The 17,218-nt window shown below is 46.8% G+C and overlaps 1 protein-coding gene across 22 annotated transcripts in view; it reads right to left on the bottom strand.

The window, feature by feature from the left end:
* The window catches only part of LOC138676110 (mucin-19), a 769,116-nt gene that overhangs the window by 547,394 nt on the left and 204,504 nt on the right, over positions 1-17,218 (bottom strand). For 20 of the 22 annotated variants that reach the window (XM_069765013.1, XM_069765031.1, XM_069765021.1 and 17 more), the window contains one exon: positions 3,107-3,201. In XM_069765013.1, the coding sequence (XP_069621114.1) occupies positions 3,107-3,201 (95 nt within the window). The remainder of the gene's footprint in view (positions 1-3,106; positions 3,202-17,218) is intronic. The other 2 variants (XM_069765014.1, XM_069765016.1) reach the window with 2 other exon arrangements.

Genomic DNA, 17,218 nt, shown 5'->3' with positions numbered 1-17,218 from the left:
AGAATCCCAATCATTCGAGAAGATCAAAATGTCATCCAAGTACACAATCAGGAATTTATCCAGGTACTCTCGGAAGATGTCATGCATAAAGGACTGAAACACTGATGGAGCATTGGCAAGTCCGAATGGCATTACTAGATACTCAAAATGGCCCTCGGGCGTATTAAATGCAGTTTTCCATTCATCGCCTCGCTTAATACGCACAAGATTATACGCACCACGAAGATCTATCTTGGTGAACCAACTAGCCCCCTTAATCCGAGTAAACAAATCAGATAACAACGGCAAGGGGTACTGAAATTTAACCGTGATCTTATTTAGAAGGCGGTAATCTATACAAGGTCTCAGTGAACCATCCTTCTTGGCTACAAAAAAGAACCCTGCTCCTAATGGCGACGATGACGGGCGAATATGCCCCTTCTCCAAGGACTCCTTCACATAACTCCGCATAGCGGCGTGCTCAGGCACAGATAAATTAAACAGTCGACCTTTTGGGAATTTACTACCAGGAATCAAGTCGATAGCACAATCACAATCCCTATGCGGAGGTAGGGTATCGGACTTGGGCTCATCAAATACATCCCGGTAATCAGACAAGAACTCTGGAACCTCAGAAGGGGTGGATGACGAAATAGTCAGAAATGGGACATCATCATGTACCCCCTGACAACCCCAGCTGGACACAGACATGGATTTCCAATCTAATACTGGATTATGGACTTGTAGCAATGGCAACCCCAACACGACCACATCATGCAGATTATGCAACACCAGAAAGCGAATAACCTCCTGATGTGCAGGAGCCATGCACATGGTCAATTGGGTCCAGTACTGAGGCTTATTCTTGGCCAAAGGCATAGCATCAATACCTCTCAATGGAATAGGATACTGCAAGGGCTCCAAGAAAAAACCACAGCGCCTGGCAAACTCCAAGTCCATCAAATTCAGAGCAGCGCCTGAATCCACAAATGCCATAACAGAATAGAATGACAAAGAGCAAATCAGAGTAACGGACAAAAGAAATTTTCGACTGTACCGTACCAATGGTGGCAGACCTAGCGAACCGCTTAGTGCGCTTAGGACAATCGGAGATAGCATGAGTGGAATCACCACAGTAAAAACACAGCCCATTCCGACGTCTGTGTTCTTGCCGTTCAGCTTTGGTCAAAGTCCTATCACATTGCATAGGCTCAGGTCTATGCTCAGATAATACCGCCAAATGGTGCACAGCTTTACGCTCACCCAAGTGTCGATCGATCTGAATGGCGAAAGACATAGACTCATTCAGACCAGCAGGCATGGGAAATCCCACCATGACATCCTTAAGGGCTTCAGAGAGACCCTTTCTGAAAATTGCCGCCAGGGCACATTCATTCCACTGAGTGAGTACAGACCACTTCCTAAACTTCTGACAATATATCTCTACCTCATCCTGACCCTGACACAGAGCCAGCAAGTTTTCTCTGCCTGATCCACTGAATTTGGTTCATCATAAAGCAATCCAAGTGCCAGAAAAAACGCATCAACATCACGCAATGCCGGATCTCCTGGCGCAAGGGAAAATGCCCAGTCTTGAGGGTCGCCACGTAACAAAGAAATAATGATTTTCACTTGTTGAACAGGGTCACCTGAGGAGCGAGGTTTCAAAGCAAGAAACAATTTACAATTATTTTTGAAATTTAGAAACTTAGATCTATGCCCAAAAAACAAATCAGGAATTGGAATCCTAGGCTCTGACATCGGATTCTGAACCACAAAATCTTGAATGTTTTGTACCCTTGCAGTGAGATTATCCATCCAAGAGGACAGACCTTGAATGTCCATATCCACACCTGTATCCTGAACCACCCAGAGTTCTAGGGGAAAAGAAAGGCAAAACACAGTGCAAAGAAAAAAAAATGGTCTCAGAACTTCTCTTATCCCTCTATTGATATGCGTTAATACTTTGGGTCACCTGTACTGTTATGACCTGGTGGTTAGGACAATAATGGACCAGGTGGTAAAGAGCACACGGAAAGACCTGATAGTTAATAATAATACAGGACAAGCTCTGGGAGGTGGGAACTCTGCTGACCACAATCCCTAATCCTATCACACACACTAGAAATAGCCGTGGATTGCTCCTAACGCTCCCTATGCAACTCATCACAGCCTAAGGAACTAGCTAGCCCTAAAGATAGAAAAATAAGCCTACCTTGCCTCAGAGAAATTCCCCAAAGGAAAAGGCAGCCCCCCACATATAATGACTGTGAGTTAAGATGAAAATCACAAACACAGAGATGAAATAGATTTAGCAAAGAGAGGCCCGACTTACTGAACAGACAGAGGATAGGAAAGGTGACTTTGCGGTCAGCACAAAAACTACAAAAAAACCACGCAGAGGGCGCAAAAGACCCTCCGCACCGACTCACGGTGCGGAGGCGCTCCCTCTGCGTCCCAGAGCTTCCAGCAAGCAAGACAAAAATCAAAATAGCAAGCTGGACAGAAAAATAGCAAACAAGAGAAAGACAAGTAGGAACTTAGCTTCTGTTGGAGAAGACAGGTCACAAGAACGATCCCGGAGCAAACAGACCAATACTGGAACATTGACAGGTGGCATGGAGCAATGGTCTAAGTGGAGTTAAATAGAGCAGCCAGCTAACGAATTAACCTCATCACCTGTGGAAGGAAACTCAGAAGCCGCAGCCCCACTCACAACCACCAGAGGAAGCCCATGGACAGAACCAGCCGAAGTACCATTCATGACCACAGGAGGGAGCTTGACAACAGAATTCACAACAACAGACTGTCTTGATTCCCGGATGTGAACTGGAGGTCTCCATTTGCTTTTCCACGTTGGCAATTAAAGATACTTTGTTTTTTAACTTTTCCTGTGGTCACTGCCTGTCTGTCACACTGCACCAACCCCGCTGCAATACACTAGACATATTTGATGTTCACAGATTTTTACTACCCCGATACATAGCTTTATATTTTTCCACATTGAATCCTTTAAACCATGTGGATGCTCAAACACTCATACTGCACAATGAAAATTTCTTAATTTTAAAAACATCAGGATATTTATTTGCATCCATACAGTGTAAACATGGATATTCATACTTACAGCTGTTCCATCAACAGGAGGTAGACTGCGTGGAATCTCAATTGCATCCTCATGCCCAATTACATATTTTGAAAAGAAGGCTTCCAAGTCTTCTTCTAAAAGAATATTTAAACAAATGTAATTATTTGTAATTAAATATGCATATAAAATGTGTGTACAATGTGTAAATAGCAGCATGCATGACAAAATTACTTTTCACATTATAAAAGTAAGGCAAGTATAAAAGTAAGTAAGGCATATTTATAAAAGAGTATGTAAGTAAGGTATTGTTACAGGGTCACTGATGTTGTATATGAGGGGAGATATGTGTCATAAAGATTGCTTTCCTGTGTGTTGTGAAAGCCATAAGTGAAAACTCCAGCATGTTATGTCCTGAGAGCAATCCAGTTACAATATGGGCATGGCTTTCATGGACAGGTAGTTCAGAGTTGGGGCGGGACACCAACCCACCAAATCTCCACCTGCAGGGTGTGGCTGTAGGGGAGATAAATGTCCAGCCATTTTTTTCTCTGTCTATGTGTGTGGAGGAAAGCAAACCTCCAGATGGCTAGCTCCTGCGAGAGCTGCAGTGTGTGTTATTCCAGAGGACCTTGGCAGGATGGTGTATGAACTGTTTATTTTCATTTGAGACAGGCTATTTTTCTGTTACCATTTTGTTTTTTTGGTTTATGAGGCAATAAACCACCGAGAGACTTTAACCACCCGTGTGCCTGAGTCTACCTCGAGGAGCAGCTAAGCCTGTCAGCCCCTCACACGTGGTGGAGAATGCAGACAACCTTTCAGAAACACGTGTAGCTGCAATGGATAAACCGTATATGTCCTGGGTTAAGGCAGTACAGAGATGGAACAGTGTTCCGACAAAATGGAGTAGCTACTCAAGCACCTGATCCTGAGCCAGCAGCAACAGCACCAGGTACAGCAAGAGACTAATAAGCTCCTAATACAGCAGCTGCAACAACAGCAAAGACAGATGGGACTTCTGGTGGGAGATGTCACGGTCCAGTACACATAGCGGCCCATTTTCCTATGTCTACCGAGCAGATGGATTGCAGCCTAGGCAGGCACTGCTCGTATTATTTAAACCTATAGGAAAAAATGCACTATGGAATCTAAATCATAAAAACATGTAATTTATTGAAAACATATTGATGAAAAAACATAAATTATAACAACATACGGGATTCCAAGATGGAGAAAACTGCTAAATGGGACCACAGGTCAAAGGCTAGTTAGTATAACCAAATGTGCCAGCACCCTACCAACGTGTTAAAGATATATTGAGCCATATCTGTGTTGGTCAAACAAAGTATATAGGTTTACGAGTAAACAATATCCAGTGCCCAATATTCTAAGAATTAGGAGGGTAATTTAAGCTATATTAATCCAACATGTTTACCTTAGACCTTCGGCGCCACTGCCCCTATGCACGTTTCAGCTTACGTGCCTTCTTCTTGACTTCCCCGGAAGAAGGCACGTAAGCCGAAACACGCATAGGAGCAGTGGCGCCGCAGGTCTAAGGTAAACATGTTGGATTAATATAGCTTAAATGACCCTCCTAATTCTTATAATATTGGGCACTGGATATTGTATACTCGTAAACCTATATACTTTGTACCTCAGTGTACCATCCACAGACTGACGACCTAGTAGAATGCTTCAATAAAACCTTGAAAGCCATGCTCAAAAAGGTCATTAAGAAGGATGGTCGAGACTGTGAGCACCTGCTTCCATTTTTGCTCTTTTCCATCAGGGAAGTGCCCCATACCTCAACTGGCTTCTCGCCGTTCGAACTCCTGTATGGTCGACATCCATGAGGGCTCCTGGACATCGCCAAGGAAACATGGGAAGCTGAGGTCACGCCACACATGAGCATCATAGAGCATGTTGCCCAGCTGCAGGAGAAAATGGCAAAAGTAAAGCCTCCTGAAGGAGCATCTTCTCTAGGCACAGGAGGCACAGGTGAGGGTGTATAACCGATTAGTGAGGCTGAGGCAGTTCCAGCCCAGGGACCGCGTGCTAGTGTTTATCCCTATGGTGGAAGGCAAGTTTCTAGCCAAGTGGCAAGGCCTATACAAGGTGGTGGAAAAACTGAGTTAATTGCAAAGTACACCAGCCAGGGCAAAGGAAGCCGCACCAAATGAAACCCTGGCGAGACAAAGAACCGCTGAACACCCCTTGCCTGGGAGTCAGTCCCAAAGTCACTGTGGAAGATGTCACCATTGCAGAGACCCTGATACCGGCCCAGAGGCAACTTTGTCCGGAGCTGTTGAAACGGAACAGGGACCTATTCTCAGAATTGCCAGGGAAAACACAGGTAGTCGAACATGCGTGTTGACGGAACCGTATGGAAGGGTGAACCTCAAGCCCTATAGAATTCTGGAAAAACAGAGAGAGGTGATATCCAACGAACTGAAGAGGATGTTGGACCTCGGGGTGATAGAGGAGTCAAAACGTGGATGGACGAGTCTCATCGCCCTCGTATCAAAGCCTGACAGTGAGTGAAGGTTTTGAAATGACTAACGCAAACTGAATGAAGTCTCTAGTTTTGACGCTTACCTTATGCTTCGTGTGGACGAACTCATTGAGAGACTTGGACCCGCAAGATACATTACAACCCTGGACCTGACAAAGGGCTATTGGCAGATCCCCATGTCCCAAAGTGCCAAGGAGAAGACAGCCTTCTCAACCCCTGATGGAGATTTTAAATACACCAGGATTCCCTTCAGTCTGCATGGTGTCCCGGCCACCTTCCAGAGGGCAATGGATCGGATCCTGGCTAAACATAAAAAGTATGCCGCAGCTTACCTTCATTACATAGTCGTCTTTAGCCCTGACTGGGCTAATCAAGTGCCAAAGATACAGTTGGTTCTGGATGCTTTAAGAGGTTCAGAGTTCACAATAAATAAAGAAGTGTGCCATAGGGAAGGAAGAGGCCAAGTACCTGGGCCATATCGTCGGAAGTGGCAAACCTAAACCGCAGATAAATAAGATCGAGGCGTTTCAGAAGTGGCCGCAAATGCTTACCAAGAAGTAAGTGAGGGCGTTTCTTGGAATGGTGGGCTATTACCGTCAGTTCATCCCAAGTTTTGCTATAATTGCCACACCATTGACAGATCTTCTAAAAGGTACCACGTCAGCCGTAGTTAAATGGACTACTGACACAGAGATGGTGTTCCAGGAGCTGAAGTAGGCTCTGTGTAAGAGTATGTGCACACGTCAGGATTTCTGGCAGAAATTTTCCTAACAAAAACCTGACATTTCTGCCAGAAATCCGCATGCGTTTTTTTCGCGTTTTTGGTGCGTTTTTTGTGCGTTTATTCCCAACTGCATAGAATTGCGGGAAAAACGCAGAAAATCCACAAAAATAATGAACATGCTCATTTTTTTACCGCGATGCGTTTTTTTCGTTAAAAAAACGCATCCATGTGCACAAATCATGCAGAATGCATTGTAAATGATAGAATGCATAATGTATGTGTTTTTAATGAGTTTTTATAGTGTTTGTAGCGCGCAAAAACGCGAAAAGACCTGAACGTGTGCACATAGCCTAAACATCCAATTCTGGTCGCACCAGATTTCAGCAAGGAGTTCGTGATCCAGACAGATGTGGAAGAGCATCCCATCCTGTATCTGAGCCAGAAGGTCTCGTCATGCGAGAAAAATTACGCCATTGTGAAGAAGTGTCTGGCCATAAAATGGGCCGTGGATACATTGAGATATTGTCTACTAGGCCGGAGATTCAAACTCATGTCCAATCATGCCCCTCTGAGATGGTTAAGTGAGAGACAGGGTAAGAATACCCAGGTGACAAGATGGTCCGTAGGTCTCCAGGATTTCAGGTTCCACATAGAACACAGGTCCAGGAAGCTACATGTGAATGCAGATGCCCTCTCGCGAATTCCCTGTTTGGTGTCCGAAGGTGCCAAAGCCCCTGGCTTTATGCAGGAAATATCTGACAGATTCACTGGTGTTGTACATGAGGGGAGATATGTGTCATAAAGATTGCATTCATGTGTGATGTGAAAGCCATAAGTGCTTTCTCCAGCATGATATGTGCTGAGAGCAATCCAGTTGGTATATGGGCATGGCTTTCATGGTTGGTAGGTCAGAGTTGGGCGGGACGCCAACCCACCATATCTCCACTTCCAGGGTGTGGCTGGAGGGGAGTTAAATGTCCATCCATTTTTTTTCTCTATGTGTGTGGAGGAAAGCAAGCCTCCTGATGGCTAGCTCGTGCAAGAGCTGCCGTGTGTGTTATCCCAGAGGACCTTGGCATGATGGTGTATGAAATGTTTATTTTCATCTGAGACAGGCTGTTTTTCTGTTACCATTTTGTTTTTTTGGTTTATGAGGCAATAAAAGACAGAGAGACTTTAACCACCCGTGTGCCTAAGTCTCCCCTCAAGGAGCAGCTGAGTCTGTCAACCCCTCACAGTATTCATATTTTTGCATCAATTATTTATTGCTCCAATATAACAGTAGGGGCATTCTTGGGTAGTCCCTGTTAGGGCTTAAATGTCTTGATTTTAAAGAGGTTCTCCAGGAAAAGAAAAAACTAAATGAATCAGTTTTATAAATAAATTGCTAAATACATTTCAGTAGCAAATTACAATTGCTTTGTATAGAGCGGTAATGAGTAATCACTAGGGTTGAGCGACCTTGACCTTTTTAGAGTCGAGTCGTGTTTCGCGAAACCCGACTATCTTAGAAGTCGAGTCGAGTGGAATCGGCCAATTATGGCGAAAAGTCGGGTATCGCCCGAAACACGAAACCCAATGCAAGTCAATGGGGGAGCATAGTCGGCAGTGAGTGGAGGCCAGGAAAACACCTACACTGCCCATTTTAATGGCAAAAACATCCATTCTTGTTACAGAAGCTTGTCAATCGTAATTTAGCTTATAATAATTGGAAGGCATTTTAAATTGGGGGTCATTTGGCTAAAGTTGTGGGGGGTAGGGCTGGTTCAAGTAATTAGTGGGCCCAGTAAATCTGGAGCACGTCACGGCAGTGGAGCAGGGAGAGGTAAGTATTTAAACTTTGCAAGTGCTGTGATCCTGAGCAAGCAGGGGGGGCCCACTCGTTGGCATTGGCACTGGCACAGGGCCCCTCAAAGTACAGCGGTGTGTTTGCACGGCGGGGGCGCCTCCCACCGGCAGCAACACTTTTGCGTACTATGAGAGGCCCTGTGTCAGTGACGTCGCCAACTAGTATTCCTCCCCCCACCTGATGAAGGAACCTGCACTTTCATCTGCACCTTCCTCTTTGTCCCCGTGTAAGGTCGCATGGTATGCGGGAAGAGGAACCTGACTTTCAGCAGGGTCACAATCTTGCTGTGTAGCGTGCACGGGGAATTTTGCGTTATGGGTCAATGTACCAGCAGACTCATCTATCACTGGCTGGGCAATGGGCAGGATGAGGAGGAAACACAGATATAGGCCCAAAGAATAAAGTTGGCTAAATGCAGTTCAAAATTGGTAACACAGGACTAACCAGGGGGCATTGCAGTGGAGGACAACTGGAATGAGAGGCTGACACAGAGAGTAGGCCCAAATCAGTAAGTAGTCGAAATGCAGTTCAAAATTGGCAACCGTAGTAAACAGGCGGCACAGCTTTGTTCAGTGGAGGAGAACAGCAAGGAGTGGCAGACACCGATAGTAGGCCCCAACCCAACTAGTAGGCCAAATGCAGTCTAACATTAACAACTACTTAACGAGAGCCTGAAAATGAAATTTCAGGACAGGAAACCAGGAGAACAGCAAGGAGTGGCAGACACCGATAGTAGGCCCCAAACCAACTAGTACGCCAAATGCAGTTGTTCCATTTAACCACAATTTAATGAGAGCCTGAAGATAGAAGTTCAGGAAAGGCAACCTGGAGAACACCTTGGAGTGTAACACACCATCTCTCTACACCCCATACCCAATTTGTAGGCCTAATGCAGTGTAGTTTTCAACAACTACTAAACGAGAGTCGGAAGATCGAAGCAATGTGGACGAAACCAGGGGAACACCTTGGAGTGTAACACACCGTCTCTCTACACCCCATACCCAATTTGTAGGCCTAATGCAGTGTAGTTTCCAACAACTACTAAACGAGAGCCGGAAGATCGAAGCTCAGGAAAGGCAACCTGGGGAACACCTTGGAGTGGAACACACCATCTCTCTACACCCCATACCCAATTTGTAGGCCTAATGCAGTGTAGTTTCCAACAACTACTAAACGAGAGCCAGAAGATCGAAGCAATGGAGACGAAACCTGGGGAACACCTTGGAGTGTAACACACCGTCTCTCTACACCCCATACCCAATTTGTAGGCCTAATGCAGTGTAGTTTCCAACAACTACTAAACGAGAGCATTAAGATCGCAGCAATGGCGAGGAAACCTGGGGAACACCTTGGAGTGGAACACACCATCTCTCTACACCCCATACCCAATTTGTAGGCCTAATGCAGTGTAGTTTCCAACAACTACTAAACGAGAGCCGGAAGATCGAAGCTCAGGAAAGGCAACCTGGAGAACACCTTGGAGTGGAACACACCATCTCTCTACACCCCATACCCAATTTGTAGGCCTAATGCAGTGTAGTTTCCAACAACTACTAAACGAGAGCATGAAGATCGAAGCAATGGAGAGGAAACCTGGGGAACACCTTGGAGTGGAACACACCATCTCTCTACACCCCATACTCAATTTGTAGGCCTAATGCAGTGTAGTTTCCAACAACTACTAAACGAGAGCCGGAAGATCGAAGCTCAGGAAAGGCAACCTGGAGAACACCTTGGAGTGGAACACACCATCTCTCTACACCCCATACCCAATTTGTAGGCCTAATGCAGTGTAGTTTCCAACAACTACTAAACGAGAGCCAGAAGATCGAAGCAATGGAGAGGAAACCTGGGGAACACCTTGGAGTGTAACACACCGTCTCTCTACACCCCAGACCCAATTTGTAGGCCTAATGCAGTGTAGTTTCCAACAACTACTAAACGAGAGCATTAAGATCGCAGCAATGGCGAGGAAACCTGGGGAACACCTTGGAGTGGAACACACCATCTCTCTACACCCCATACCCAATTTGTAGGCCTAATGCAGTGTAGTTTCCAACAACTACTAAACGAGAGCCGGAAGATCGAAGCTCAGGAAAGGCAACCTGGAGAACACCTTGGAGTGGAACACACCATCTCTCTACACCCCATACCCAATTTGTAGGCCTAATGCAGTGTAGTTTCCAACAACTACTAAACGAGAGCCGGAAGATCGAAGCTCAGGAAAGGCAACCTGGAGAACACCTTGGAGTGGAACACACCATCTCTCTACACCCCATACCCAATTTGTAGGCCTAATGCAGTGTAGTTTCCAACAACTACTAAACGAGAGCATGAAGATTGAAGCAATGGAGAGGAAACCTGGGGAACACCTTGGAGTGGAACATACCATCTCTCTACACCCCATACCCAATTTGTAGGCCTAATGCAGCGTAGTTTCCAACAACTACTAAACGAGAGCCGGAAGATCGAAGCTCAGGAAAGGCAACCTGGAGAACACCTTGGAGTGGAACACACCATCTCTCTACACCCCATACCCAATTTGTAGGCCTAATGCAGTGTAGTTTCCAACAACTACTAAACGAGAGCCAGAAGATCGAAGCAATGGAGAGGAAACCTGGGGAACACCTTGGAGTGTAACACACCGTCTCTCTACACCCCATACCCAATTTCTGGGCCTAATGCAGTGTAGTTTCCAACAACTACTAAACGAGAGCATTAAGATCGCAGCAATGGCGAGGAAACCTGGGGAACACCTTGGAGTGGAACACACCATCTCTCTACACCCCATACCCAATTTGTAGGCCTAATGCAGTGTAGTTTCCAACAACTACTAAACGAGAGCCGGAAGATCGAAGCTCAGGAAAGGCAACCTGGAGAACACCTTGGAGTGGAACACACCATCTCTCTACACCCCATACCCAATTTGTAGGCCTAATGCAGTGTAGTTTCCAACAACTACTAAACGAGAGCCGGAAGATCGAAGCTCAGGAAAGGCAACCTGGAGAACACCTTGGAGTGGAACACACCATCTCTCTACACCCCATACCCAATTTGTAGGCCTAATGCAGTGTAGTTTCCAACAACTACTAAACGAGAGCATGAAGATTGAAGCAATGGAGAGGAAACCTGGGGAACACCTTGGAGTGGAACATACCATCTCTCTACACCCCATACCCAATTTGTAGGCCTAATGCAGCGTAGTTTCCAACAACTACTAAACGAGAGCCGGAAGATCGAAGCTCAGGAAAGGCAACCTGGAGAACACCTTGGAGTGGAACACACCATCTCTCTACACCCCATACCCAATTTGTAGGCCTAATGCAGTGTAGTTTCCAACAACTACTAAATGAGAGCCAGAAGATCGAAGCAATGGAGACGAAACCTGGGGAACACCTTGGAGTGTAACACACCGTCTCTCTACACCCCATACCCAATTTGTAGGCCTAATGCAGTGTAGTTTCCAACAACTACTAAACGAGAGCATTAAGATCGCAGCAATGGCGAGGAAACCTGGGGAACACCTTGGAGTGGAACACACCATCTCTCTACACCCCATACCCAATTTGTAGGCCTAATGCAGTGTAGTTTCCAACAACTACTAAACGAGAGCCGGAAGATCGAAGCTCAGGAAAGGCAACCTGGAGAACACCTTGGAGTGGAACACACCATCTCTCTACACCCCATACCCAATTTGTAGGCCTAATGCAGTGTAGTTTCCAACAACTACTAAACGAGAGCATGAAGATCGAAGCAATGGAGAGGAAACCTGGGGAACACCTTGGAGTGGAACACACCATCTCTCTACACCCCATACCCAATTTGTAGGCCTAATGCAGTGTAGTTTCCAACAACTACTAAACGAGAGCCGGAAGATCGAAGCTCAGGAAAGGCAACCTGGAGAACACCTTGGAGTGGAACACACCATCTCTCTACACCCCATACCCAATTTGTAGGCCTAATGCAGTGTAGTTTCCAACAACTACTAAACGAGAGCATGAAGATCGAAGCAATGGAGAGGAAACCTGGGGAACACCTTGGAGTGGAACACACCATCTCTCTACACCCCATACCCAATTTGTAGGCCTAATGCAGAGTAGTTTCCAACAACTACTAAACGAGAGCATTAAGATGGAAGCAATGGCGAGGAAACCTGGGGCACACCTTGGGGAGGCAGACACCGTTAGTAGGCCCTACCAAAGTTGTACCCCCAATGCAGTTTTAAAATTCCTAGAGGCTGAAAACAAGACTATTGACGCTCAGCTTTTTTCAAAGGAACACAGCTGAATTGAGTGGCGCAGACAGACACAGGTAGTAGGACTTAAACCAAAAATGTGGCTCACTGCAGCTTAAAAAAGTTACAGGGGTACACAAGCAGCAGTGCTCTGGGCAGTGGAGGACAATTTCAATAGTGGACCGCAGACAGACTTTGTACGCCTACTATTAAAAAAAGGATGCTCTATGCAATTAAAAATAGGTTCCAGGGGTCCACGGGCAGCAGTGATGTGGTCAGTGGACGAGTATTGGAAGGAGGGACCGCAGACAGGCGTAGTAGGCCTAACATAACAAAATTAGGCTGTAGACACTGTAAAATTGGTTCCAGGGGTACACGGGCAGCAGTGGTGTGGTCAGCGGAGGAAAATTGGAATTAGGGACTGCAGACAGACTTTGTAGGCTGTCCCCTGTGGACCATGCATCCAACACATTAACCCAGTGCGCCGTAATGGACACGTAACTTTTTGTGGACATGCCTACTGGTCCATGCGTCTCTTGTCAGGTGCACCTTTCTACTGTTTGATTGCCTGAGTGCTATGACAATGCAGACTTTTTCATGCCGGTGGAGGGCTGGGATGGCTTTTCTCGCAAAAGAAATGTCGACTGGGTAGCTTGAACCGTTGCACAGCGTAGTTCATCTGGGCTTTCTAAATATAAAACAAAGAAAAAAAGGAGGCTACATGCACTTTCAGCTGGGTTCCAGGGGTACACGGCCAGCATTGGTCTGGTCAGTAGAGAACTATTGGAAGGAAGGACTTCAGACAGGCATCGAAGGCCTAACATAATAACAGATGGCTGTAGGCAATTTTAAATTGGTTCCAGGGGAACACGGGCAGCAGTGGTGTGGTCAGTGGAGGCCTAGTGGAAGGAGTGACCGCAGACAGGCATCGAAGGCCTAACATAATAACACATGGCTGTTGGCAATTTTAAATTGGTTCCAGGGGAACACGGGCAGCAGTGGCCTGGTCAGTGTAGTAGTAGTAGAAAGAACGGACCGCAGACAGGCATCGAAGGCCTAAAATAAAAAAATTGGGCTGGCTGTAGGCAATTTTAAATTGGTTCCAGGGGTACACGGGCAGCAGTGGTGTGGTCAGTGGAGGCCTAGTGGAAGGAGTGACCGCAGACAGGCATCAAAGGCCTAACATAATAACACATGGCTGTAGGCAATTTTAAATTGGTTCCAGGGGAACACGGGCAGCAGTGGCCTGGTCAGTGTAGTAGTAGTAGAAAGAACGGACCGCAGACAGGCATCGAAGGCCTAAAATAAAAAAATTGGGCTGGCTGTAGGCAATTTTAAATTGGTTCCAGGGGTACACGGGCAGCAGTGATGTGGTCAGTGGAGGCCTAGTGGAAGGAGGGACCGCAGACAGGCATCGAAGGCCTAACATAATAACACATGGCTGTAGGCAATTTTAAATTGGTTCCGTGGGTACACGGGCAGCAGTGGTGTGGTCAGTGGAGGCCTAGTGGAAGGAGTGACCGCAAACAGGCATCGAAGGCCTAACATAATAACACAAGGCTGTAGGCAATTTTAAATTGGTTCCGTGGGTACACGGGCAGCAGTGGTGTGGTCAGTGGAGGCCTAGTGGAAGAAGGGACCGCAGACATGCTTCGAAGGCCTAACATAAAAAATAGGGCTGTTGGCAATTTAAAATTGGTTCCAGTGGTACAAGGGCAGCAGTACAATGGTCAGTGGAGGCCAAGTGGAAGGAGGGACCGCAGACAGGCTTCGAAGGCCTAACATAAAAAAATAGGGCTGTTGGCAATTTAAAATTGGTTCCAGGGGTACACGGGCAGCAGTACAATGGTCAGTGGAGGCCTAGTGGAAGGAGGGACCGCAGACAGGCTTCGAAGGCCTAACATAACAAAAATGTCAATACAATGGTATTGTCAGTGCCAGGCATTGAAGGATGTCAGCGCATAGACTAAACATTGGTGGAGCTGTGAGAGATAATTTTGCAAGTGGTAGAGCACTGTTTGAGCTGGGGGGGGGGAACTGTCTTGTGGTCGGCGGTACAGGCCCAGGGCCCCTCATATTACAACGGTGTGTCTGACGTTGGGTGCGCACCACCACCGCCAGAGACACTTTATTGTACTATGAGGGACCCAGTGGCAGTGCCGTCGACCAAAAGCGGGCACACCCACCTCTTCAGACAAACAGCACTCTCACGGGTGCTGGCGCCAAGTGGCGATACCACGGCCCCGTGTGGGGAGTTTGGCCATTTAGTGAGGTGTAAACATGTCGTATGCTGGACAATCAGGTGCAGAAAATTACGAGATTGGAAAAGTCATTCAGAATAGTCCACAGGCAAGACCTTTTCATAGGAAAGCTAGGTGTCAGCCGGGCAAGGTGGGCCAAAAGATTTCGAAATCCAGTTGTGGTTCATTTTAATGAAGGTTAGATCATCTACATTTTGGGAAGCCAGACGAGTCCTTTTTTCTGTTAGTATTGAACCTGCAGCACTGAATACTCTTTCTGATAGGACACTAGCTGCCGGGCAAGCAAGCTCCTGCAATGCATATTCTGCCAATTCTGGCCAGGTGTCTAATTTGGATGCCCAGTAATCAAATGGGAATGACGGTTGAGGGAGAACGTCGATAAGGGATGAAAAATAGTTTGTAACCATACTGGCCAACGCCACTTCTGATTTCTGCCCCTCTAACACCTCTGGTCTGCTAGCCCCTGCAGCTCGTGTGAGAACGATCACGGGCGCTGTGTGCAGGGAATGCCAGAAGCAAACGGTCAACAAGAGTTGATTGTTTGGTTGCTAATATTAGTTCCAAGTTCTCATGTGGCATTATATTTTGCAATTTGCCTTTATAGCGAGGATCAAGGAGGCAGGCCAACCAGTAATCGTCATCGTTCATCATTTTAGTAATGCGTGTGTCCCTTTTGAGGATACGTAAGGCATAATCCGCCATGTGGGCCAAAGTTCCAGTTCTCAAATCTGCGGTTGTGCTTGGTTGAGGGGCAGTTTCAGGCAAATCCACGTCACTTGTGTCCCTCAAAAAACCAGAACCCGGCATTGCCGCGCCAACAATTTCCAGTGGCCCCGGAAAAGCTTCCTCATTAAAAATATAATCATCCCCATCATCCTCCTCGTCCTCCTCCTCCTCTTCGTCCGCTACCTCGTCCTGTACACTGCCCTGGCCAGACAATGGCTGACTGTCATCAAGGCTTTCCTCTTCCTCAGCTGCAGACGCCTGATCCTTTATGTGCGTCAAACTTTGCATCAGCAGACGCATTAGGGGGATGCTCATGCTTATTATGGCGTTGCCTGCACTAACCAGCCGTGTGCATTCCTCAAAACACTGAAGGACTTGACACATGTCTTGAATCTTCGACCACTGCACACCTGACAACTAGGGTTGAGCGACCTTGACCTTTTTAGAGTCGAGCCGTGTTTTGCGAAACCCGACTATCTTAGAAGTCGAGTCGAGTGGAATCGGCCGATTATCGCGAAAAGTCGGGTATCGCCCGAAACACGAAACCCAATGCAAGTCAATGGGGGAGCATAGTCGGCAGTGAGTGGAGGCCAGGAAAACACCTACACTGCCCATTTTAATGGCAAAAACATCCATTCTTGTTAAAGAAGCTTGTCAATCGTAATTTACCTTATAATAATTGGAAGGCATTTGAAATTGGGGGTCATTTGGCTAAAGTTGTGGGGGGTAGGGCTGGTTCAAGTAATTAGTGGGCCCAGTAAATCTGGACCACGTCACGGCAGTGGAGCAGGGAGAGGTAAGTATTTAAACTTTGCAAGTGCTGTGATCCTGAGCAAGCAGGGGGGGCCCACTCGTTGGCATTGGCACTGGCACAGGGCCCCTCAAAGTACAGCGGTGTGTTTGCACGGCGGGGGCGCCTCCCACCGGCAGCAACACTTTTGCGTACTATGAGAGGCCCTGTGCAAGTGACGTCGCCAACTAGTGTTCCTCCCCCACCTGATGAAGGAACCTGCACTTTCATCTGCACCTTCCTCTTTGTCCCCGTGTAAGGTGGTATTGTATGCGGGAAGAGGAACCTGACTTTCAGCAGGGTCACAATCTTGCTGTGTAGCGTGCACGGGGAATTTTGCGTTATGGGTCAATGTACCAGCAGACTCATCTATCACTGGCTGGGCAATGGGCAGGATGAGGAGGAAACACAGATATAGGCCCAAAGAATAAAGTGGGCTAAATGCAGTTCAAAATTGGTAACACAGGACTAACCAGGGGGCATTGCAGTGGAGGACAACTGGAATGAGAGGCTGACACAGAGAGTAGGCCCAAATCAGTAAGTAGTCGACATGCAGTTCAAAATTGGCAACCGTAGTAAACAGGCGGCACAGCTTTGTTCAGTGGAGGAGAACAGCAAGGAGTGGCAGACACCGATAGTAGGCCCCAACCCAACTAGTAGGCCAAATGCAGTCTAACATTAACAACTACTTAACGAGAGCCTGAAAATGGAATTTCAGGACAGGAAACCAGTAGAACAGCAAGGAGTGGCAGACACCGATAGTAGGCCCCAAACCAACTAGTACGCCAAATGCAGTTGTTCCGTTTAACCACAATTTAATGAGAGCCTGAAGATAGAAGTTCAGAAAAGGCAACCTGGAGAACACCTTGGAGTGTAACACACCATCTCTCTACACCCCATACCCAATTTGTAGGCCTAATGCAGCGTAGTTTCCAACAACTACTAAACGAGAGCCGGAAGATCGAAGCTCAGGAAAGGCAACCTGGAGAACACCTTGGAGTGGAACACACCATCTCTCTACACCCTATACCCAATTTGTAGGCCTAATGCAGTGT

Source organism: Ranitomeya imitator, chromosome 4 (assembly GCF_032444005.1).
Source record: "Ranitomeya imitator isolate aRanImi1 chromosome 4, aRanImi1.pri, whole genome shotgun sequence".
In the NCBI taxonomy this organism is placed as follows: domain Eukaryota; kingdom Metazoa; phylum Chordata; class Amphibia; order Anura; family Dendrobatidae; genus Ranitomeya; species Ranitomeya imitator.
Note: the sequence above shows the minus strand (reverse complement) of the source record. Positions and strands in the feature narration are given on the sequence as shown.